The sequence below is a fragment of the Catharus ustulatus genome, chromosome 40 (assembly GCF_009819885.2).
Source record: "Catharus ustulatus isolate bCatUst1 chromosome 40, bCatUst1.pri.v2, whole genome shotgun sequence".
Taxonomy (NCBI): domain Eukaryota; kingdom Metazoa; phylum Chordata; class Aves; order Passeriformes; family Turdidae; genus Catharus; species Catharus ustulatus.
The window spans coordinates 492,578-517,611 of NC_046260.1; the positions used below are offsets into that span (position 1 = coordinate 492,578).

Here is a 25,034-nt window from a genome sequence, read left to right on the forward strand (position 1 = left end):
CCCGACGCCGGGGGCCGGCCGTGACCCCGACGACGCCGTCCAGCACGGGGGGGTTCCGGCTGACCCCGCCGACCCCGGGGCGCCCCCCGGAGCCGGCCTAGATGCGGAAGCTCTCGGCCTTGCCGTCGATGTGCCGCAGCCTCAGGTAGACGTCGGTGCCGACGCCCTGCAGCGACTGCAGCACCAGGGAACCCCCCAGGTACTCGGCGTAGGCGCGCGACGTCGGCAGCCCGAAGCCGAAGCTGGAGGGGGAAAATCAAAAATTGATGAATTTGTCCCAAAAAATATCCCAAAAAATCCGAAATCCCCGTAAAATTCTTTAAATCCCATCAAAAACTCAAAATTTGTAATTTGAACCGAAAGTGGAGGAGGAAAAACCAAAAAATTGCTGAATTTGTCATTAAAAATATCCCAAAAAATCTCAAAACTCCATAAAATTCATCAAATCCACAAAAAAAAATCAAAATTTATAATTTGATCTGAAAGTGGAGGAGCAAAGACCAAAAATTGCTGAATTTGTCACTAAAATATCCCCAAAAAAATCTCAAATTTCCATAAAATTCTTCAAATCCCATCAAATCCACAAAAAAAAATCAAAATTTGTAATTTGAACCAAAAGTGGAGGAGGAAAGACCAAAAAATTGCTGAATTTGTCACAAAAAATATCCCAAAAAAATCTTAAATCTCCATAAAATTCTTCAAATCCCATAAATTATCCAAAAACCCCAAGTCCTATAAATTACCCAAAAATCCCAAAATTTACCCCAAAGCTGAACCTGGGGGGACCCCAAAAATTCCCAAATGTGTCCCCAAATATCCAAAAAATCTCCAGAAATTCTCAAAATCCTCCCCAAAAACCCCAAAATCCGCCCCAAAAACCCCAAAATTCACCCAAAATTTGCCCCAAAAACCCCAAAATCCGCCCCAAAAACTCCAAAATTCACCCAAAATTCACCCCAAAAAACCCCTGGAGACCCCAAACCCAACCCTGGGGTGTCCCCAAATTTCTGTGTGGTGTCCCCAGATTTTGGGGGGGTGTCCCCAAATTTTCATGAGGTGTCCCCAGATTTCTATGGGGTGTCCCCAGCTCTTTATGAGGTGTCCCCAGATTTCTGTGGGGTGTCCCCAAATTTTTGTGGCGTGTTCCCAAATGTTTGTGAGGTGTCCCCAACTGTCTCTGAGGTGTCCCCAGCTGTCTGTAAGGTGTCCCCAAATTTCTATGAGGTGTCCCCAAATTTTTCTGGGGTGTCCCCAGATGTTTGTGGTGTCCCCAGATGTTCACGAGGTGTCCCCAAATGTTTGTGAGATGTCCCCAAATTTCTGTGAGGTGTCCCCAGCTGTCTCTGGGGTGTCCCCAAATTTTTCTGGGGTGTCCCCAAATGTTTGTGAGGTGTCCCCAAATGTTTGTGAGATGTCCCCAAATGTTTGTGAGATGTCCCCAAATTCCTGTGTGGTGTCCCCAGCTGTCTCTGGGATGTCCCCAAATGTCTGTGGGGTGTCCCCAAATTTCTGTGGGGTGTCCCCAGATGTTTTGTGGTGTCCCCAAATTTCGGTGGTGTGTCCCCAAATCTCTGTGAGGTGTCCCCAGCTGTTTGTAGGGTGTCCCCAAATGTTTGTGAGGTGTCCCCAAACTTCTGTGTGGTGTCCCCAAATGTCTGTGGCGTGCCCCCAACTGTTTGTGTGGTGTCCCCAGATGTTGGGATGCTGTCCCCAAATTTTGGGGGTGTCCCCAACTCTTTGTGGGGTGTCCCCAAATGTCTATGGGATGTCCCCAGATGTTCATGAGGTGTCCCCAAATTTCTGTGGAGTGTCCCCAAATTTCTGTGAGGTGTCCCCAAATGTTTGTGAGGTGTCCCCAGCTGTCTGTGGTGTGTTCCCAGATGTTTGTGGGGTGTCCCCAGCTCTTCATAAGATGTCCCCAAATTTTTGTGGGATGTCCCCAAATGTTTGTGAGGTGTCCCCAAATTTCTGTGTGGTGTCCCCAGTTCTTTATGAGGTGTCCCCAGCTGTCTCTGGGCTGTCCCCAAATGACAGGGAGGTGTCCCCAAATGTCAGGGGGGTCCCAGGGGTGCCCTCAAACCACCTCAAACCCAACCCTGGGGATGCTCCCAACTTCTGTGGGATGTCCCCAAATTTCTATGGAGTGTCCCCAGTTTTTTGTGTGGTGTCCCCAAATTTCTATGGGGTGTCCCCAAGTTTTTGTGGTGTCCCCAAATTTTCATGGGGTGTCCTCAAATGTCTGTGGGGCGTCCCCAGATTTTTATGGAGTATCCCCAAATTTCTGTGTGGTGTCCCCAGCTCTTTATGAGGTGTCCCCAGATTTCTGTGGGGTGTCCCCAAATGTTTGTGAGGTCCCCAGATGTCTATGGGATGTCCTTTAGATTTCTGTGGGGTGTCCCCGAATTTTGAGGTGATGTCCCCAAATGTCTGTGGGGTGTCCCCAGTTCTTTGTGGTGTCCCCAAATTTTTGTGGCGTGTTCCCAAATGTTTGTGAGGTGTCCCCAACTGTCTCTGAGGTGTCCCCAGCTGTCTGTGAGGTGTCCCCAAATTTTTCTGGGGTGTCCCCAAATGTTTGTGTGGTGTCCCCAGATGTTGGGATGCTGTCCCCAAATTTTGGGGGTGTCCCCAATTTTTTGTGGTGTCCCCAGTTTCTTGTGAGGTGTCCCCAAATGTCTCTAGGGTGTCTCCAGATGTTCATGAGGTGTCCCCAGATTTCTGTGGCGTGTCCCCAGCTGTCTGTGGGATGTCCCCAAATGTCTGTGAGGTATCCCCACACTTCTGTGGGGTGTCCCCAAATTCCTGTGTGGTGTCCCCAGTTGTCTCTGGGATGTCCCCAGATGTTCGTGGGGTGTCTCCAAATTTCTGTGGCATGTCCCCAGCTGTCTCTGGGCTGTCCCCAAATGTCAGGGGGGTCCCAGGGGTGCCCTCAAACCATCTCAAACCCAACCCTGGGGATACTCCTGATTTTTGGGGGATGTCCCCAACTCTCTGTGGGCTGTCCCCAGCTGTCTCTGGGCTGTCCCCAAGTGTCAGTGAGGTGTCCCCAAGTGTCCCCAAGTCCCAGGGGTGTCCCTGACCCGTGCATGGGCCCGGCCTGGCCGCTGGCGTCCATCAGGCCGCGGAAGGGCCCCCCCCAGGCGCGGGTCCTGCGCGCTCGCCTCGGCCGTGCTGAAGTGGTACTCGGTCACCTTGTCCAGCAGCTCGTGGGGGATGCCCCCGCCGCGGTCCGAGATCCTGGGGACACATTGGGGACATTGGGGACATCCAAGGGATTGGGGACACGGGACATTGGGGTCATTGGGGACATCAGGGACATCCAGGGGATTGGGGACATTGGGGACATTGGAGGGGTTGGGGACACAGAGGGGGCATTGGGAACATCCAGGGGGATTGGGGACACTGGGGCCATTGGGGACATTGGGGACATCAGGGACATCCAGGACATTGGGGACATTGAGGGGATTGGGGACATTGAGGGGACATTGGGGACATTGGGTTTGTCCAGGAGATCGTGGGGGATGCCCCCGCCGCGGTCCGAGATCCTGGGGACAACGGGGACATTGAGGGGACATTGGGGGGATTGGGGACATTGGGGACATTGGGGACATTGGAGACACTGAGGGGATATTGTGGGGATTAGGGACAGTGAGGGGACATTGAGGACATTGAGAGGACACTGGGGCCATCCAGGGGACTGAGGACATTTGGGACATTGGGGACATCCAGGGGTGATGGGGACATTGAGGAAATTGAGGACATTGGGGACATTGGGGACATTGGGGACATTGAGGGGGTATTGGGGACATTGGAGACACTGGGGACATTGGGGACCTCAAGGGGATTTGGGACACTGGGAGGATTTGGGACATTGGGGATATTGAGCACATTGAAGACATTGGGGACATTGGGGATTTTGGGAGTTTTGGGGACATCCAGGGGGTTGGGGACATTGGGGACATTGGAGGGGTTGGGGACTTTGGAGACATCCAGGGGATTGGGGACAGTGTGGGATTGGGGACATTGAGGGGATACTGGGGACACTGGGAACATTGGGGACATTGAGGGGACATTGAGGGGACATTGGGTTTGTCCAGGAGATCGTGGGGGATGCCCCCGCCGCGGTCTGAGATCCTGGGGACAACGGGGACATTCAAGGGGTTGGGGACATTGGGGACATCCAGGGGATTGGGGACATTGGGAACATTGGGGACATCATGGGGACATTGACGACATTGAAGACATTGGGGACATTGAGGGGACATTGAGGGGACATTGACGGGATTGGGGTCGTGGGGGATGCCCCCGCCACGGTCAGAGATCCTGGGGACACAGGGGACATTCAGGGGACATTGGGGACATTGGGGACATTGGGGCCATTGGGGACATTGGGGCCATTGGGGACATTGGAGACACTGAGGGGATATTGTGGGGATTAGGGACAGTGAGGGGACATTGAGGACATTGAGAGGACACTGGGGCCATCCAGGGGACTGAGGACATTTGGGACATTGGGGACATCCAGGGGTGATGGGGACATTGAGGAAATTGAGGACATTGGGGACATTGGGGACATTGGGGACATTGAGGGGATTGGGGACATTGAGGGGACATTGGGGGGACATTGGGGACATTGGGTTTGTCCAGGAGATCGTGGGGGATGCCCCCGCCGCGGTCTGAGATCCTGGGGACAACGGGGACATTCAGGGGGTTGGGGACATTGGGGACATCCAGGTGATTGGGGACATTGGGGACATTGGGGACATCCAGGGGACATCCAGGGGATTGGGGACATTGGGGACATTAGGGACATTGGGGGGACATTGGGAACATCGGGGACATTGAGGACATTGGGGACATTGGGGGGACATTGGGGACATTGGGGACATTGAGGGGTCATTGGGGACATTGGGGACATTGGGTGGATTGGGGTCATGGGGGATGCCCCCGCCGCGGTCAGAGATCCTGGGGACATTGAGGGGACATTGGGGACATTGGGGGGATTGGGGACATTGGGGACATTGGGGACATTGGGGACATTGAGGGGACATTGGGGACATTGGGGACATCCAGGGGATTGGGGACATTGAGTGGATTGGGGACATCGGGAACATGGCGGGGATTTGGGACATTGGGGACATTGAGGGGACATTGGGGATACTGGGGACATGAGGGGTTTGGGGACATCCAGGGTACACTGGGGACATTGGGGACAGTGGGAGGATTTGGGGACATTGGGGGGGTTGGGGACACTGAGACGACATTGGGGACATCGAGGACATCCAGGGGGACATTGAGGGGATTGGGGACATCCAGGGGACTGGGGACATCAAGGACATTGAGGGGACACTGGGGACATTGGGGACATTGGGTGGATTGGGGACATTGGGGCCATCGAAGGACATCCAGGGGACTGGGGGCATTTGGGACATTGGGGACATTAAGAGGACATTGAGGGGATTTGGGACATTTGGGACACGGGGGGACACTGGGGACATCCAGGGGGTTGGGGACATCAGGGACATTGGGGGGACATTGAGGGCATTGGGGACATTGGGGACATTTGGGACATTGGGGACATCCAGGGGACATTGAGGGTATTGAGGGGACATTGAGAGCGACTGGGGACATCCAGGGGGTTGGGGACATTGGGGACATTGGGGACATCGGGAGGATTTGGGGACATTGAGGGGACATTGGGGACATTGAGGGGACATTGGGGACATTGGGGACATTGAGGGCATTTGGGACATGGGCGGGACTGGGGACATTGAGGACATTGGGGACACACTGGGGACATTGAGGGACATTGGGAACATTTGGGACATTAAGGGTATTAAGGGCATTGGGGACACTGGGGACATCCAGGGGACATTGGGGACATTGGAGGGGTTGGGGACACCCAGGGGACATTGGGGACATTGGGGACATCGGGGACATCCAGGGGATTGGGGACAGTGTGGGATTGGGGACATTGAGGGGGTACTGGAGACATTGGGGACATTGGGGACATTGAGGGGACATTGGGTCATCCAGAGGATTGGAGACAGTGAGGGGACATTGAGGACATCGGGGACATCTAGGGGATTGGGGACAGTGAGGGGACATTGGGGACATTGGGGACATCCAGGGGAACATTGAGGGGATTGGGGACATTGGGGACATTGGGGGGTTGGGGACAGTGAGGGGACGTTGGGGAAATCGAGGATATTGGGAGGATTGGGAGGATTGGGGACACTAAGGGGGCATTGGGGACATTGGGGGAATTTGGGGACATCCAAGGGCATTGTGGACATTGAGGACCCTGGAGGCATTTGGGACATCCAGGGGACATTGGGGACATCCAGAGGATTGGGGACATTGAGAGTATTGAGGGGACATTGGGGACATCAAGGACATTGGGGACATTGGGGGGACTTGGGACATTGGAGACATTGAGGGGACATTGGGGACATCATGGGGATTGGGGACATCAAGGACATTGAGGACACTGAGAGGACATTAGAAAATTTTGGGAAATTCCGGGAAATTTTGGGGATATCGGTGCCACCTCAGCGCTGTCCCCTTGGTGACCCCTGGATGACCCCTGGATGACCCTTAGGTGACACTTTGGTGACATTTGGTGACATTTGGGGCCGTACCTGATGACGAGGTCGATGTCGTTGTTGGCGATCGTCACCACGATGTCGGGGACGTTGTAGGGCGTGTCCAGGTGCGACTCCATGGTGGCCCTGCCGCCAAAAAGTGTCCCCAAATGTCACCAGGGCCACCCCAAATGTCACCAGGGCCACCCCAAATGTCACCAGGGCCACCCCAAATGTCACCGGGGCCACACCAGGGACCCCAAAATGGCGCCAGGGCCACCCCAAGGACACCAAAATTGTCCCCAAATGTCACTGGGGTCACCTCAGAAACCCCAAAATTGTCACTGGGGTCACCCCAAAGTGTCACCAGGGCCACCCCAGGGACCCAAAATTGTCCCCAAATGTCACCAGGGTCACCCCAACTCTGCCCTTAACCCCAAATTCCCCCAAATTTTCCCCAAATTTTCCCAAAATGGCCCCAAATTTCCCCCAAAATCCCCCCAAATTCCCCCAAATGTCCCCAAATTCCCCCAAAATTTACCCAAATTTTCCTCAAATTTTCCCCAAAATCCCCCAAATTTACTCCAAATTCACCCAAATATCCCCAAAATCCCCCAAATTTCTGCCAAATTTTCCCAAATTTCCCCCAAAATTCCCAAATCTTCCTCAAATTTCCCAAATTTTCCCCAAAATTCCCCAAAATTGCCCCAAAATCTCCCAAAATCCCCCCAAATTTACCCAAATTCCCCCAAAACTAAGCCCAAATTCCCCCAAATTTCCCCAAATTTCCCCGAAAATCCCCCAAAACTGCCCCAAATTCCCCCAAATTTGACCCAAAATCCCAAAAAATTTCCCAAATCTTCCCCAAAATCCCCCAAAGTTCGCCCAAATCCCAAAACTTCCCCCGAATTTTCGCCAAAATCCCCCAAATTCCACTCCAAATTCCCAAAATTTCCCCCAAATCTCCCAAAATTCCCCCAAATCTTCCCCAAAATTTCCCAAATTTCCCCCAAATTTGTCCCAAATTCCCCCAAATTTTCTAAAATTCCCCCCAAATTTCCCCAAAATCCCCAAAATTCTCCCCATATGTCCCCAAATCCCCCCAAATTTACCCAAATTTCCTCCAAATTTACCCCAAATTCCACCCCAAATCCCCCCAAAATCCCCCAAATTTAACCAAAATTCCCCCAAATTTTCCCCAAAATCCCCCTAAAATTCCCCAAATCTTCCCCAAATTTTTACAAATTTTCCACCAAATTTCCCCAAAATCCCCCAAATTTCCCCCAAATTTCCCCCAAAATTGCCCCAAATCTCCTGAATTTGCCCCAAAATCTCCCAAATTTTCCCCAAAATGTCCCGAAATGTCCCCAGTTTGTCACCTCATGGCGTTCTTGAGCAGCTCGGGCAGGACGTAATCGAGGGGGAGGGGAATGAACGGGAACCGCGCGGCCACGTGGCCGTTGATGCGAACCCGGGGGGCGTTGCCGTACTGGTGCTCACAGAGACGCCTGGACAGGTGACAGACACACCTGAGACAGGTGACACACACCTGGGCACACCTGGGCACACCTGTGTCACCCCCTGTCACTCAGTGCCACCCCTGTGCTGTCACCATGATGTGAACCCGCGGGGCGTTGCTGTACTGGTGCTCACAGAGACGCCTGGACAGGTGACAGACACACCTGAGACAGGTGACACACACCTGGGACACACCTGAGTGACACCTGTGTCACCCCTGTCACTCAGTGCCACCCCTGCGTTGTCACTGTTGATGTGAACCCGCGGGGCGTCGCCGTACTGGTGCTCACAGAGACGCCTGGGACAGGTGACAAACACACCTGAGTGACACCTGAGTGACACCTGAGTGACACCTGAGTGACACCTGGGCACAGCTGTGCCACCCCCTGTCACTCAGTGCCACCCCCGTGCTGTCACCATTGATGCGAACCCGCGGGGCGTTGCCATATTGGTGTTCACAGTGACACCTGGACAGGTGAGTGACACCTGAGTGACACCTGGGTGACACCTGAGTGACACCTGGGCACACCTGAGTGACACCTGAGTGACACCTGGGCACACCTGTGCCACCCCTGTCACTCAGTGCCACCCCTGTCCCATCACTGTTGATGCGAACCCAGGGGGCGTTGCCGTACTGGTGCTCACAGAGACGCCTGGGACAGGTGAGTGACACCTGAGTGACACCTGAGTGACACCTGGGACAGGTGAGACACACCTGGGACACCTCACCTGTCACCTGTGTCACCCCCTGTCACTCAGTGCCACCCCTGTGCTGTCACCATGATGCGAACCCGGGGGGCGTTTCCATACTGGTGCTCACAGAGACGCCTGGGACAGGTGAGGGACACACCTGAGACAGGTGACACACACCTGGGACACACCTGGGCACACCTGTGCCACCCCCTGTCACTCAGTGCCACCCCCGTGCTGTCACCATGATGTGAACCTGCGGGGCGTTGCCATATTGGTGCTCACACAGACGCCTGGACAGGTGACAAACACACCTGAGTGACACCTGAGTGACACCTGAGTGACACCTGAGTGACACCTGAGTGACACCTGGGCACACCTGTGCCACCCCCTGTCACTCAGTGCCACCCCTGTGCTGTCACCATGATGTGAACCCACGGGGCGTTGCCGTACTGGTGCTCACAGAGACGCCTGGGACAGGTGACAGACACACCTGAGTGACACCTGAGTGACACCTGAGTGACACCTGAGTGACACCTGAGACTCAGACACACCTGGGACACACCTGGGACACACCTGAGTGACACCTGGGACAGGTGAGACACACCTGAGTGACACCTGTGTGGCCTCACCTGGCAGCCACAGTCACCTGCTGTCCCCCATGTCCCCCCAGGCTGTGCCCAGGTGTGTCCCCACATCCTCCAGGTGTGCCCAGGTGTGCTGTCCCTGTCCCAGGTGAGCTATCTCAGGTATGTTCTCTGTCCCAGGTATTCTGTCCCAGGTGTACCCAGGTGTGCTGTCCCTGTCCCAGGTGTGCTCAGGTGTGCTATCTCTGTCCCAGGTGTGGCCAGGTGAGTTATCCCAGGTGTGCCATCTGTCCCAGGTGTCCTGGCCCAGGTGTATCTTACATGTATCCCAAGTGTGCCCAGGTGTGCTGGTTCTGTCCCAGGTGTGCCCAGGTGTGTCCCCACGTCCTCCAGGTGTGCCCAGGTGTGCTCTCTCTCCCAGCTGTCCCAGGTGTGCTGTGCCAAGTGTGCCCAAATGTATCTCAGGTGTATCCCAGCTGTCCCAGGTGAATCCCAGGTGTGCTCAGGTGTGCTGTCCCTGTCCCAGGTGTGCTCTCTACCCCAGGTGTGCCATCCCAGGTGTTCTGTTTGTATCCCAGGTGTATCCCAGGTGTGTTATCCCAGGTGTGCTCTCTCTATCCCAGGTGAGCTCTCTACCCCAGGTGTGCTCTCTCTATTCCAGGTGAGCTCTCTCTCCCCCAGGTGTGTCCAGGTGTGCTCTCTATCCCAGGTGTGCTCTCTATCCCAGGTGTGCTCTCTACCCCAGGTGTGCTGTGTCTCAGGTGCATCTCAGGTGTGTCCAGGTGTATCTTAGCTATATCCCAGCTGGCCCAGGTGCACTGTCCCTGCCCCAGGTGTGCTCTCTGTCCCAGGTGTGTCCCAGGTGTGTCCCAGGTGTGTCCCAGGTGCACTGTCCCTGCCCCAGGTGAGCTCTCTATCCCAGGTGAGCTCTCTCTATCCCAGGTGTGCTGTTTGTGTTCCAGGTGATCTCTCTATCCCAGGTGAGCTCTCTCTATCCCAGGTGCCATCCCAGGTGAGCTCTCTATCCCAGCTGATCTCTCTATCCCAGGTGTGCTCAGGTGTGTTCTCTATTCCAGGTGTGCTGTCCCTGCCCCAGGTGTATCCCAGGTGTGCTCAGGTGTGCTGTGTCCCAGGTGTGCTGTCCCTGTCTCAGGTGCGCTGTGTCCCAGGTGTATCTCAGGTGTGCCCAGGTGTGCTCTGTGTCCCAGGTGTGCTGTTTGTGTCCCAGGTGTGCTCAGGTGTGCTGTCCCTGTCCCAGGTGTGCTGTTTGTGTCCCAGGTGAGCTGTCCCAGGTGTCCTCAGGTGTGTTGTTTGTGTCCCAGGTGTGCTCTCCATCCCAGGTGCACAGTCTGTTCCAAGTGTGCCCAAGTATATTCCAGGTGTACCCAGATGTATCTCACGTGTATCTCAGGTATACCCAGCTGTCCCAGGTGTGCTGTCCCTGTCCCAGGTGTGCCCAGGTGTATCTCAGGTGTATCCCAGGTATACTGAGCTGTCCCAGGTGTGTTCAGGTGTGCTGTTTGTGTCCCAGGTGTGCTGTCCCTGTCCCCAGGTGTGCTGTCCCTGTCCCCAGGTGATCTCTCTCCCCCAGGTGTGCTGTCCCTGTCCCCAGGTGTGCTGTCCCTGTCCCAGGTGTGCCGTCCCTGTCCCCAGGTGATCTCTCTCCCCCAGGTGTGCTGTCCCTGTCCCCAGGTGAGCTCTCTCTATCCCAGGTGTGCTGTCCCTGTCCCCAGGTGCTCTCTCTCCCCCAGGTGTGCTGTCCCTGTCCCCAGGTGAGCTGTTTGTGCCCCAGGTGTGCTGTCCCTGTCCCAGGTGTGCTGTCCCTGTCCCAGGTGTGCTGTCCCTGTCCCCAGGTGTGCTGTCCCTGTCCCCAGGTGTGCTGTTTGTGTCCCAGGTGTGCTGTCCCTGTCCCAGGTGCTCTCTCTCCCCCAGGTGTGCTGTCCCTGTCCCCAGGTGCTCTCTCTCCCCCAGGTGTGCTGTCCCTGCCCCAGGTGTGCTGTCCCTGTCCCCAGGTGCTCTCTCTCCCCCAGGTGTGCTGTCCCTGTCCCCAGGTGAGCTGTTTGTGTCCCAGGTGTGCTGTCCCTGTCCCCAGGTGTGCTGTCCCTGTCCCAGGTGCTCTCTCTCCCCCAGGTGTGCTGTTTGTGTCCCAGGTGTGCTGTCCCTGTCCCAGGTGTGCTGTCCCTGTCCCCAGGTGTGCTGTTTGTGTCCCAGGTGTGCTGTCCCTGTCCCCAGGTGTGCTGTCCCTGTCCCAGGTGAGCTCCCCCCCCTCACCTGGCGAAGTCCACCCACTTCTCGATGAGTTTCTTGGGGCTCAGGCGGGTGCAGATGATGCCGACGAAATCCGGCTGCGATTTGGGGGGAAAAAATCAGAAAAATATAAAAATGGGGACTCACCTGTGCACAGGTGAGTTACAGGAGTCAACACCTGGCCAGGTGAGCTCACCTTGTCCTCGTGCAGCGCCAGGTGATGCGCCGCCAGCATCCGCATGCCCAGGCGCGACGTCAGCGTCTTGTCCAGGAACGGCCGCAGGAACCGCTCGTCCTGGGCAGGTGAGAGAGACAGGTGAGACATGGACAGGTGAGACACAGGTGAGACAGGTGAGACAGGTGAGAGACAGGTGAGAGACAGGTGAGACAGGTGAGAGAGACAGGTGAGACAGGTGAGAGAGACAGGTGAGAGAGGTGAGAGACAAGTGAGAGAGACAGGTGAGACACAGGTGAGACACAGGTGAGACATGGACAGGTGAGACAGGTGAGAGACAGGTAAGAGACAAGTGAGAGAGACAGGTGAGATACAGGTGAGAGACAGGTGAGACACAGGTGACAGGTGAGACACAAGTGAGACAGGTGAGAGACAGGTGAGAGAGACAGGTGAGACAGGTGAGACACAGGTGAGACAGGTGAGACACAGGTGGGACAGGTGAGACAGGTGAGACAGGTGAGAGAGACAGGTGAGACAGGTGAGAGACAGGTGAGACACAGGTGTGATACAGGTGAGACAGGTGAGTGGCTGTGGCTCAGGTCGGACTCTCCCAGATGTACAGGTGTGTCCCAAGTGTGTCCCAGGTGATGTTACCTGTCCCAGGTGATGTTACCTGTCCCAGGTGAGGTTACCTGGATGTGTCTCCTGCACTCCCTCAGCCCCTCAGCGTGTGTGTGTAACCCAGGTGTGCCCCAGGTGTGTCCCAGGTGAGGTTACCTGTCCCAGGTGAGGTTACCTGCCCCAGGTGAGGTTACCTGGATGTGTCTCCGGCACTCCCTCAGCCCCTCAGGGGGTGTGTGTGTACCCCAGGTGTGTGTGGGTTGTCCCAGGTGATGTTACCTGTCCCAGGTGAGGTTACCTGTCCCAGGTGATGTTACCTGTCCCAGGTGAGGTTACCTGTCCCAGGTGTGTCCCAAGTGAGGTTACCTATCCTAGGTGTGTCCCAGGTGATGTTACCTGTCCCAGGTGATGTTACCTGTCCCAGGTGAGGTTACCTGTCCCAGGTGTGTCCCAGGTGAGGTTACCTGGATGTGTCTCCAGCACTCCCTCAGCCCCTCAGGGTGTGTGTGAGTGTACCCCAGGTGTGTGTGGGTGTGTCCCAGGTGAGGTTACCTGTCCCAGGTGTGTGTGGGTGTGTCCCAGGTGTGTCCCAGGTGATGTTACCTGTCCCAGGTGATGTTACCTGTCCCAGGTGAGGTTACCTGGATGTGTCTCCGGCACTCCCTCAGCCCCTCCGCCAGCAGCGTCACCACGTCCTTGTGATCCTCCAGGAGCTGCCGCAGCAGCGCGCAGTACTGCGATTCATCGCTGCGCACCTGGATCTGACAGGTGAGACAGGTACAGGTGAGACAGGTGAGACAGGTGAGACAGGTGAGACAGGTAACACAGGTACAGGTGAGATACAGGTACAGGTGAGACAGGTGAGATATGGACAGGTGAGACAGTGACAGGTGAGACAGATGAGACACAGATACAGGTGAGACAGGTGAGACAGGTACAGGGGAGGCAGTGACATGCAGTACTGGGACTCATTGCTGCACATCTGGATCTACAGGTGACATAGGTGAGATACAGGTACAGGTGAGACAGATGAGACAAGTGAGACAGGTACAGGTGAGACAGTGACAAATGACACAGGTGAGACAGGTACAGGTGAGACAGGTGAGACAGGTGAGACAGTGACAGGTGAGACACGTGAGACAGGTACAGGTGAGACACAGGTGAGATATGGGTGAGACAGCTACAGGTGAGACACGTGAGACACGTGAGACATGTACAGGTAACACAGGTGAGACAGGTGAGACACAGGTGGGACACAGGTGAGACAGGTGAGACACAGGTGAGACAGGTGAGACACAGGTGAGACAGGTCAGACAGGTGAGACAAGTGAGATAGGTGACACAGATAAGACAGGTAACACAGGTACAGGTGAGACAAGTGAGATATGGACAGGTGAGACACGTACATGCAGTACTGGAATTCATTGCTGCGCACCTGGATCTACAGGTGAGACAGGTACAGGTAACACAGGTGAGATACAGGTGAGACAGGTGAGACAATGGCACACAGTACTGGGACTCGTTACTGTGCACCTGGATCTACAGGTGAGACAGGTGAGATACAGGTAACACAAGTGAGACAGGTGAGACAGTGACACACAGTACTGGCATTCATTGCTGCGCACCTGGATCTGACAGATGAGACAGGTACAGGTGAAACAGGTACAGGGGGGACAGGTCAGACAGGTGAGACAGGTACAGGTGACACAGGTACAGGTGAAACAAGTACAGGTGAGACAGAGACACGCAGTACTGAGACTCGTCACTGCGCACCTGGATCTACAGGTGACCCAAGTGAGACATGGACAGGAAAGACAAGGACACATGGATCTGACAGGTGAAACAGTGACAAGTGACACAGGTGTGCCCAGGTGTTCTGAGATATCCCCAGGTGTGTGATCTATCCCAGGTGTGCCCAGGTGTGCCCAGGAGTACCCAGGTGTGCTCAGGTGTGCTCAGCTGTGTCCAAGTGTGCCAGGTGTGTTTTTAACCCCCCAAGTGTACCCAGGTGTGTCCCAGGTGTGCCCAGGTGTGTTTTTAACCCCCCCAGGTGTGCCCAGGTGTGCCCAGGTGTGTCTCAGGTGTATCTCAGGTGTATCCAGGTGTGCCCAGATGTGCTCAGGTGTGTCCAGGTGTGTTTTTAACCCCCCTAGGTGTATCTCAGGTGTACCCAGGTGTGTCCCAGGTGTGCCCAAGTGTGCCCAGGTGTGTTTTTAATCCCCCCAGATGTATCTCAGGTGTGCCCAGGTGTGTCTCAGGTGTATCCCAGGTGTGCCCAGGTGTGTTTTTAACCCCCCCAGGTGTGCCCAGGTGTGCCCAGGTGTGCCCAGGTGTATCTCAGGTGTGCCCAGGTGTGTCCCAATGGATCCCAGGTGTGCCCAGGTGTATCTCAGGTGTGCCCAGGTGTGCCCAGGTGTGTTTTTACCCCCCCAGATGTATCTCAGGTGTGCCCAGGTGTGTCTCAGGTGTGCCCAGGTGTGCCCAGGTGTGTTTTTACCCCCCCAGGTGTGCCCAGGTGTCCCCAGGTGTGCCCAGGTGTGTTTTACCCCCCCCAGGTGTGCCCAGGTGTGACTCACGGGCGGGAAGTCGCTCAGTTTCTGGAAGGCGCGGATGTACAGCTCGTGCTGGGGGAGGGGAAATCAACATCAGCACCAAAAATGGAAATTTGGGAATTTGGGATTTTGGGAATTTTGGGAATTTTGGGATTTGGGATTTTTGGAATTTTGGGATTTGGGGATTTGGGGGTTTGGGGGATTTGGGATTTTGGGAATTTGGGGATTTTGGCATATTTTGAATTTTTGGAATTTGGAATTTTGGGGATTTGGAATTTGGGAATTTGGGGATTTTGGAAATTTTTGAATTTGGGAATTTTTGGAATTTGGGAATTTTGGAATTTGGGAATTTTGGAGATTTTGGGATTTTTGGAATTTGGGGATTTTGGGGATTTGGGGATTTTTGGGGTTTTTTGTGATTTTGAGATTTGGGAATTTGGGATTTTTGGGGATTTTGGGAATTTGTGATTTTAGGAATTTGGGATTTTTGGGATTTTGGGATTTTTGGATTTTGGGAATTTAGTGATTTTTGGGGATTTGGGATTTTGGAAATTTGGGAATTCTGGGGATTTTGGGATTTGGGATTTTTGGGATTTTTGGGATATTGGGATTTGGGAATTTGGGGATTTTTGGGATTTGGGAATTTTGGAATTTTGGGAATTTGGGGATTTTGGGAATTTGGGATTTTTGGAATTTGGGAATTAGTGAATTTGGGATTTTTGGATTTTGGGAATTTAGTGATTTTTGGGGATTTGGGATTTTGGAAATTCGGGAATTCTGGGGATTTTGGGATTTGGGAATTTGGGGATTTTTGGGATTTGGGGAATTTGGGGTTTTTGGAATTTGGGATTTTGTGAATTGAGGATTTTGGAAAATTTGGGATTTTGGGGATTTGGGGATTTTTGGATTTCTGAGATTTTTTGGGAATTTTGGGAATTTTGAGATTCTGGGATTTTTGGAATCCTGGGATTTTGGGATTTTGGGATTTTTGGAATTTGGGAATTAGCGAATTTGGGACTTTTGGATTTTGGGTTTTTGGGAATTTGGGATTTTTTGGGTGATTTTTGGGGTGGAATTTTTGATTTTTGGGATTTGTGAATTTACGAATTTGGGATTTTTGGGGTGGAATTTGGGATTTTTAGCACTCACCACATGCAGAATGGTGGGATTTTCGGGAATTTTGGATTTTGTGGATTTGGGATTCTGTTGATTTAGGATTTTTGGGTTGATTTTGGATGATTTTAGCACTCACCACATGCAGGATGGTCGGGTTGCAGCCGATGATGAAGGGAAGGTTCCGGAAGCCTTTGATGCGGTGAGCGATGCGCACGGGCAGCTCCTGCTGCAGGTACCGAGCGCTTTTCTGGGCAAAAAAAACCAAATTTTGGGCAAATCCCACAGGTCCAAACATCCTCTGACACTCCTGGATCTTTGGGGGTTTTTTCTGAATTTTTTGGGGTTTTTCTCCCTTTATTTTTGGGGTTTTTTCTTTAAATTTTGTTTTTTTTTCCTTAAATTTTGGGGTTTTTTCCTTAAATTTTGGGGGTTTTTTTCTTAAATTTTGGAGGTTTTTTTCCTGTAATTTTTGGGATTTTTTTCTTTAATTTTTGGGGGTTTTCCCCTTAATTTTTGGGGTTTTTTTCTTAAATTTTTGAGATTTTTTCCTTAAATTTTGGGATTTTTTCCTTAAATTTTGGAGTTTTTTTCCCTTTATTTTTGGGGTTTTTTCCTTAAATTTTGGAATTTTTTCCTTAAATTTTGAGGTTTTTTTCCTTACATTTTTGAGGTTTTTTTCCTTTAAATTTTGGGTTTTTTTCCCTTAAATTTTGGGGTTTTTTTCCTTTAATTTGTGGATTTTTTCCTTAAATTTTGGGTTTTTTTCCCTTAAATTTTGGGTTTTTTTCCTTAAATTTTGGGGTTTTTTTCTTTAATTTTGGGGTTTTTTTCCTTAATTTTTGGGTATTTTTCCCTTTATTTTTGGTTGTTTTTCTTTAAATTTTGGGGTTTTTTTCCTTAAATTTTGGGTTTTTTTTCCTTTATTTTTCGGGTTTTTACCTAAAATTTTGGTGGATTTTTCCCCTTAATTTTGAGTTTTTTTCCTTAAATTTTAGAGTTTTTTTCTTTAATTTTGGGATTTTTTCCTTTAATTTTGAGGTTTTTTTCCTTAAATTTTGGGTTTTTTCCCCTTAATTTTTGGGGTTTTTTTCCCTTTATTTTTGGGGTTTTTTCCTTAAATTTTGGGGTTTTTTTCCTTAAATTTTGGGGTTTTTTTCCTTAAATTTTGGGGTTTTCTTTCCTGTAATTTTTGGGAATTTTTTCTTTAATTTTTGGGGTTTTTCCCCTTAATTTTTGGGGTTTTTTTCTTAAATTTTTGAGATTTTTTCCTTAAATTTTGGGATTTTTTTCTTAAATTTTGGACTTTTTTTCCCTTTATTTTTGTGGTTTTTTCCTTAGATTTGGGGATTTTTTTCCATTAATTTTGGGTTTTTTCCCCTTAATTTTTGGGGTTTTTTTCCCTTTATTTTTGGGGTTTTTTCCTTAAATTTTGGGGGTTTTTTTCCTTTAATTTTGGGGTTTTTCCCTTTAATTTTGGGGTTTTTCCCTTTAATTTTGGGGTTTTTCCCTTTAATTTTGGGGTTTTTCCCATAATTTTTGGGGTTTTTTTTTCCTTTATTTTTGGGTTTTTTTCCTTAAATTTTGGGGTTTTTTTCCTTAATTTTTGGGTTTTTTTCCCTTTATTTTTGGGGTTTTTTTCCTTAAATTTTGGGGTTTTTTTCCTTAAATTTTGGGGTTTTTTTCCTTAAATTTTAGGGTTTCTTCCTCTAATTTTCTTTTTTTTTTCCTTTATTTTTGGGGTTTTTTTCTTAAATTTTAGAGTTTTTTTCCATACATTTTGGGGTTTTTTTCCTTAAATTTTTGGTTGTTTTTCCTTAAATTTTGGGGTTTTTTTCATCAATTTGGGGTTTTTTTATTTAAATTTTGGGTTTTTTCTCCTTTTAATTTTGGGGGGTTTTTTTCCTTAAATTTTGGGGTTTTTCCCCTTTATTTTTGGGGTTTTTTTCCCTTTATTTTTGGGGTTTTTCCTTAAATTTTTGGTTTTTTTCTTAAATTTTGGGGTTTTTTCCCTTAAATTTTGAGGATTTTTTTCTTAAATTTTGGGGTTTTTTTCCTTTAATTTTTTGGTTTTTTCCCCTTAAATTTTGGTTTTTCTTTGTTAAATTTTGGGTTTTTTTCCTTAAATTTTTGGGTTTTTTCCCATTAATTCTGGGGTTTTTACCTTAAATTTTGGGGATTTTTTTCCTTAATTTTTGAGTTTTTTTCCTTAAATTTTGAGGTTTTTTTCCCTTAAATTTTGAGATTTTTCCCCTTAATTTTTGGGGTTTTTTCCTTAAATTTTTGGGCTTTTTTCCTTAAATTTTGATGTTTCTTTCCTTAAATTTTGGAGTTTTTTTCCCTTTATTTTTGTGGTTTTTTCCTTTATTTTGGGGGTTTTTTCCTTTAATTTTGGGGTTTTTTTACTTTATTTTGGGTTTTTTTCCTTAATTTTCGGGTTTTTTTCTTAAATTTTGAGTTTTTTTTCCTTAAATTTTGAGGTTTTTTTCCTTAAATTTTGGGTTTTTTTTCTTTAATTTTGGGGTTTTTTTCTTTAAATTTTGGGGTTTTTTCCCCTTAAATTTTGGGATTTTTTTTTCCATAAATTTTGGTGTTTTTTTCCTTTAATTTTGGGTTTTTTTCCTCGTAATTTTTGGGTTTTTCCCTTAAATTCTGTTTTTTTTCCCCTCAAATTTCGGGATTTTTTCCTTAAATTTTGGGTTTTTTCCCTTAATTTTTGGGGTTTTTTCCTTAAATTTTTGGGATTTTTTCCTTAAATTTTGAGGTTTCTTTCCTTAAATTTTGGGGTTTTTCCCCTTAAATTTTGGGATTTTTTCCTTAAATTTTGGGGTTTTTTTTCCTGTAATTTTTGGGATTTTTTTCTTTAATTTTTGGGGTTTTTCCCCTTAATTTTTGGTGTTTTTTTCTTACATTTTTGAGATTTTTTCCTTAAATTTTGGGATTTTTTCCTTAAATTTTTGGGAGTTTTTTTCCCTTTATTTTTGTGGTTTTTTCCTTTATTTTGGGGGTTTTTTCCTTTAATTTTGGGGTTTTTTTACTTTATTTTGGGTTTTTTTCCTTAAATTTTGGGGTTTTTTTCCTTAAATTTTGGGATTTTTTTCCTTAATTTTGAGGTTTTTTTCTTAAATTTTGGGGTTTTTTTCTTTAAATTTTGGGGTTTTTTTCCTTTTAATTTTGGGGTTTTTCCCCTTAATTTTGGGGTTTTTTCCTTAAATTTTGGGGGTTTTTTTCCCTTTAATTTGGAGATTTTTTTCCATTAATTTTGGGTTTTTTTCCTCGTAATTTTTGGGTTTTTCCCTTAAATTTGGAGGTTTTTTCCTTAATTCTGGGGTTTTTTTCCCTTTATTTTTGGGGTTTTTTTCCTTTATTTTGGGGTTTTTCCCATAATTTTTGGGGTTTTTTTTCCTTTATTTTTGGTTTTTTTTCCTTAAATTTTGGGGTTTTTTTCCCTTAATTTTGGGGTTTTTTCCCCTTAAATTTTGGGATTTTTTCCTTAAATTTTGGGTTTTTTTTTCTTAAAATTTTTAGGTTTTTTCCCTTAAATTTTGAGGGGTTTTTTCTTTAATTTTGGGATTTTTTCCTTTAATTTTTTTGATTTTTCCCCTTAAATTTTGGTTTTTCTTTGTTAAATTTTGGGGTTTTTCCCTTTAATTTTGGGGTTTTTTCCCCTTTATTTTGGGGCTTTTTTCCTTAAATTTTGGGATTTTTTTTAATTTTGGGGTTTTTTTCTTTAAATTTTGGGGTTTTTTTCTTAAATTTTGGGGGTTTTTCCCCTTAATTTTTGGGGTTTTTTTCCCCTTAATTTTTGGGGTTTGTTTCTTAAATTTTGGGTTTTTTTTCTTTAAATTTTGGGGTTTTTCCCATTAAATTTTGGAGTTTTTTTCCTTAAATTTTTGAGTTTTTCTTCCTTTAAATTTTGGGGTTTTTTCCCTTTATTTTTGGGGTTTTTCCCCTTAATTTGGTGGGTTTTTTCCTTTAATTTTGGGGTGTTTTCCTTTAATTTTGGGGATTTTTTTTCCATTAATTTTGGGTTTTTTGCCTCGTAATTTTTGGGTTTTTCCCTTAAATTCTGGGTTTTTTTCCCTCAAATTTTGGGATTTTTTCCTTAAATTTTGGGTTTTTTCCCCTTAATTTTTGGGTTTTTTTTCCCTTTATTTTTGGGGGTTTTATCCTTAAATTTTGGGTTTTTTTTTCCTTTAATTTTGGGGTTTTCCCTTTAATTTTGGGGTTTTTCCCATAATTTTTTGGTTTTTTTTTCCTTTATTTTTGGGTTTTTTTCCTTTAATTTTGGGGATTTTTTTCTGAAATTTTGGGGTTTTTTTCCTTTAAATTTTGGGGTTTTTTTTCCTTTAATTTTGGGATTTTTTTCCTTTAATTTTGGGTTTTTTTCCTCGTAATTTTTTGGTTTTTTCCCTTAAATTCTGGGTTTTTTTCCCTCAAATTTTGGGATTTTTTCCTTAAATTTTGGGTTTTTTCCCCTTAATTTTTGGGTTTTTTTTCCCTTTATTTTTGGGGTTTTATCCTTAAATTTTGGTTTTTTTTTTCCTTTAATTTTGGGGTTTTTCCCTTTAATTTTGGGGTTTTTCCCATAATTTTTTGGTTTTTTTTTCCTTTATTTTTGGGTTTTTTTCCTTTAATTTTGAGGTTTTTTTCCCTTAAATTTTGGGGTTTTTCTCCTTTAATTTTGGGGTTTTTTTCCTTTAAATTTTGGGAGCTTTTTTTCCTTAAATTTTGGGATTTTTTCCTTAAATTTGGGGGTTTTTTCCTTACATTTTGGGATTTTTTTCCTTAAAATTTGGAGTTTTTCCCCTTAATTTTTGGGGGTTTTTTTCTCTTTATTTTTGGGGTTTTTTCCTTAAATTTTGGGGTTTTTTTGTTTAATTTTTGGGGTCTTTTCCTTTAATTCTGGGGGTTTTTTTCCCTTTAATTTTGGGGTTTTTCCCCTTTATTTTTGGGTTTTTTTCCTTAAATTTTAAGGTTTTTTTCCTAAAATTTTGGTGATTTTTTCCTTTATTTTGGGAGTTCTTTTCCTTGAATTTTGGGGTTTTTTTCCTTTAATTTTGGGCTCCCCCCAACCCCAAATTTCAGGAAATCCCACCCTCAAAACCCTCCCAAATTTTGGTTTTTTTTTCTTAAAATCCTCATGAATTTCAGGAAATCCACCCAATTTTTGAGACTCCTCCCAAATTTTGGACCCCTCCCAAATTTTAGGACCCCTCCCCAATTTTTGGGACCCCTCCCCAAATTTTTTTCCCCCTCACCAGGATGTGGGAGCCGTCCTGGGAGCGCCCCGAGTACAGCATGGTGGTGGGGGTCAGGCGCACAGAGGGCTGGGGAGAAAAAAGAAAAATTATTTTTAAATGGAATTTTTGTGAAGTTATTTGTAGAATTTTTGGGGAATTTTTGTGGGTTTTTTGGGGGATTTTTGTGGAAATTTTGTGAAATTTTTGGGTTAATTTTGGGCAATTTTTGTGAGATTTTAATCTGATTTTTGTGGATTGTTTTGTGGAATTTTGTGTTATTTTTGTGCCATTTTTGTGGAATTTTTGGGGTATTTTTGGGCAATTTTTGTGTGATTTTTGCACAATTTTGTGGAATTTTTGTGCAATTTTTGTGCAATTTTTGTGTGATTTTAATGGAATTTTTGGATGATTTCTGAGAAATTTGTGTTGATTTTTGGGGGGATTTTTGGGGAATTTTTGTGCTATTTTCTCTGATTTTTGTGGGATTTTTGCGTTATTTTTGTGTGATTTTTCTGGGATTTTTGTGCGATTTTAATGAAATTTTTGTGCGATTTTTGTGGAATTTTTGTCCATTTTTTTGGGGGATTTTTGGGGGATTTTTTGGTTATTTTGAGGCTTTTTAAATGAGACTTTTGTGGAATTTTTGTGTTATTTTTATCTGATTTTTGTGCATTTTTGTGGAATTTTTGTGGAATTTTGGGGGATTTTTTGAGGAATTTTTGCGCGATTTTTGTGGAATTTTGGTCGATTTTTTGGGGGATTTTTTGGTTATTTTGGGGCTTTTAAAATGAGATTTTTGTGGAATTTTTGTGTTATTTTTCTCTGATTTTTATGGGATTTTAATGCAATTTTTGTGTCATTTTAATCTGATTTTTGTGGAATTTTTGTGTTATTTTAATCTGATTTTTGTGGAATTTTTGTGGAATTTTTGTGGAATTTTTGTGGAATTTTTGTGGAATTTTTGCGCAATTTTTGTGAAATTTTTGTCGATTTTTTTGGGGGATTTTTTGAGGGATTTTTGGAGGATTTTTTGGTTATTTTGGGGCTTTTTCAATGAGATTTTTGTGGAATTTTTGTGGAATTTTTATCTGATTTTTGCGCAATTTTTGCTCGATTTTTGGCGCAATTTTTACACGAATTTTGCGTGACTTTTATGGAATTTTTGTGGAATTTTTGTGAGATTTTAGAGGATTTTTTGGGGGATTTTTAGGTTATTTTGGGGCTTTTTTAATGAGATTTTTGTGGAAATTTTTGGGATTTTTGTGTTATTTTTATCTGATTTTCGTGGAATTTTTGTGCAATTTTAATGAAATTTTTGCGCGATTTTTGCGCAATTTTTGCGCGATTTTGTGAAATTTTTGTCGATTTTTTTGGGATTTTGGGGGGATTTTTTGCTATTTTGGAGCTTTTTAAATGAGATTTTTGTGGAAATTTTGTGTTATTTTTATCTAAATTTTGTGGAATTTTTGTGGATTTTTTGTGTAATTTTTGTGTGATTTTAATGAAATTTTTGTGGATTTTTGCGGAATTTTTGCGCGATTTTTGTGCGATTTTTGTCGATTTTTTTGGAGATTTTTGGGTGAATTTTTTGTTTATTTTAGGGCTTTTATAATGAGATTTTTGTGGAAATTTTGGGGATTTTTGTGTTATTTTTATCTGATTTTTCTGGATTTTTGTGGAATTTTTGTGCGATTTTTGTGCGATTTTTGCGCGATTTTCGCGCGATTTTTGCGTCATTTTTCGCGTGATTTTTGTGAAATTTTGGTCGATTTTTGTGGGGATTTTTTTGTTATTTTGAGGAGATTTTGGGGCTCATTTCTGTGTTTCTCACCCTCTCAGCAGCAGCATCGATGGCAGGCTGGTGGTAGAAGGAAGTCACGGCCTTGCAGCGCTCCCTGGCCAGGGAGGGATTTTTGGGAATTTTTTTGGGAATTTTTTGGCATTTTTTCGGGATTTTTTGCAGATTTTTTGCGGGATTTTTGGGTTATTTTTGTGGAATTTTTAGGGGATTTTTGTGGAATTTTTGTGTTATTTTTATCTGATTTTCATGAAATTTTTGTGGAATTTTTGTGGAATTTTTGTGCGATTTTTGCGCGATTTTTGCGCCATTTTTCACGCGATTTTTGTGAAATTTTTGTCGATTTTTTGGGGATTTTGGGGGGGATTTTTTGCTATTTTGGGGCTTTTAAAATGAGAGTTTTGTGGAATTTTTGTGTTATTTTTATCTGATTTTTGTGCATTTTTGTGGAATTTTTGTGGAATTTTGGGGGATTTTTTGGAGGAAATTTTGGCGTTATTTTTGCGTGATTTTTGTGAAATTTTGGTTGATTTTTTGGGGGATTTTTTGGTTATTTTGGGGCTTTTAAATTGAGATTTTTGGGGGATTTTTGTGTTATTTTTTCTGATTTTCGTGGAATTTTTGTGTAATTTTTGTGTTATTTTTATCTGATTTTTGTGTAATTTTTGTGGATTTTTTGTGTAATTTTTGTGTGATTTTAATGAAATTTTTGTGGAATTTTTGAGGAATTTTTGCGCGATTTTCGCGCTATTTTTGCGCCATTTTTCACGCCATTTTTGTGAAATTTTGGTCGATTTTTTTGGGGATTTTTTTGGGGATTTTGGGATTTTTTGGGGCTCATTTCTGTGTTTCTCACCCTCTCAGCAGCAGCATCGATGGCAGGCTGGTGATAGAATGAAGTGACGGCCTTGCAGCGCTCCCTGGCCAGGGAGGGATTTTTATGAATTTTTTTGGGAATTTTTTTGGCATTTTTTTCGGGATTTTTTGCAGATTTTTTGCGGGATTTTTGGGTTATTTTTGTGGAATTTTTAGGGGATTTTTGTGGAATTTTTGTGTTATTTTTATCTGATTTTCGTGAAATTTTTCTGGAATTTTTGTGGAATTTTTGCGCGATTTTTGCGCGATTTTTGCGCCATTTTTCACGCGATTTTTATGAAATTTTTGTCGATTTTTCTGGGGATTTTTTTGGGATTTTTTTTGGGATTTTGGGCTGTTTCTCACCCTCTCAGCAGCAGCATCGATGGCAGGCTGGTGGTAGAATGAACTGATGGCCTTGCAGCGCTCCCTGGCCAGGGAAGAATTTTTGGGGCATTTTTGGGTTAATTTGGGACAATTTTTAATGAGGTTTTTGTGGAATTTTTGTGTTATTTTTGTCTGATTTTTATGGGATTTTAATGGAATTTTTGTGTCATTTTAATCTGATTTTTGTGGATTTTTGGGGGAATTTTTGTGGAATTTTTGTGGAATTTTTATGCGATTTTTCTGAAATTTTTGTCGATTTTTTTTTTATTTTTGGGGGATTTTTTGGTTATTTTGGGGCTTTTTTAATGAGATTTTTGTGGAAATTTTTGGGATTTTTGTGTCATTTTTATCTGATTTTTGTGTCATTTTAATGAAACTTCTGCGTGATTTTTGTGCGATTTTTGCGCCATTTTTCGCACGATTTTTGCGAAATTTTGGTCGATTTTTTTGGGATTTTTTTGGGATTTTTTTTGGGATTTTGGGCTGTTTCTCACCCTCTCAGCAGCAGCATCGATGGCAGGCTGGTGGTAGAAGGAGGTCACGGCCTTGCAGCGCTCCCGGGCCAGGTCCGCCGGGGTTTGGTCGGCGGCCGCGCGGGCGGGGGCTCGGGGGGTCCCCGCGGCCCCTCCCCCACCCCGCAGCCCCCCCCCCAGAACTCGCCGCAGCAT

The 25,034-nt window shown here is 46.1% G+C and overlaps 1 protein-coding gene across 1 annotated transcript; it reads right to left on the reverse strand.

Annotated features, from left to right (window-relative positions):
• On the reverse strand, positions 1-25,034 carry BCKDK (branched chain keto acid dehydrogenase kinase). Its single transcript, XM_033084558.2, is given in 12 exon segments — positions 1-242; positions 3,078-3,130; positions 3,132-3,234; positions 6,639-6,728; positions 7,961-8,089; positions 11,648-11,721; positions 11,820-11,918; positions 13,061-13,180; positions 14,995-15,042; positions 16,223-16,333; positions 21,345-21,413; positions 24,861-25,034. Coding segments are annotated over 12 exon segments (1,215 nt in total). The 3' UTR covers positions 1-97.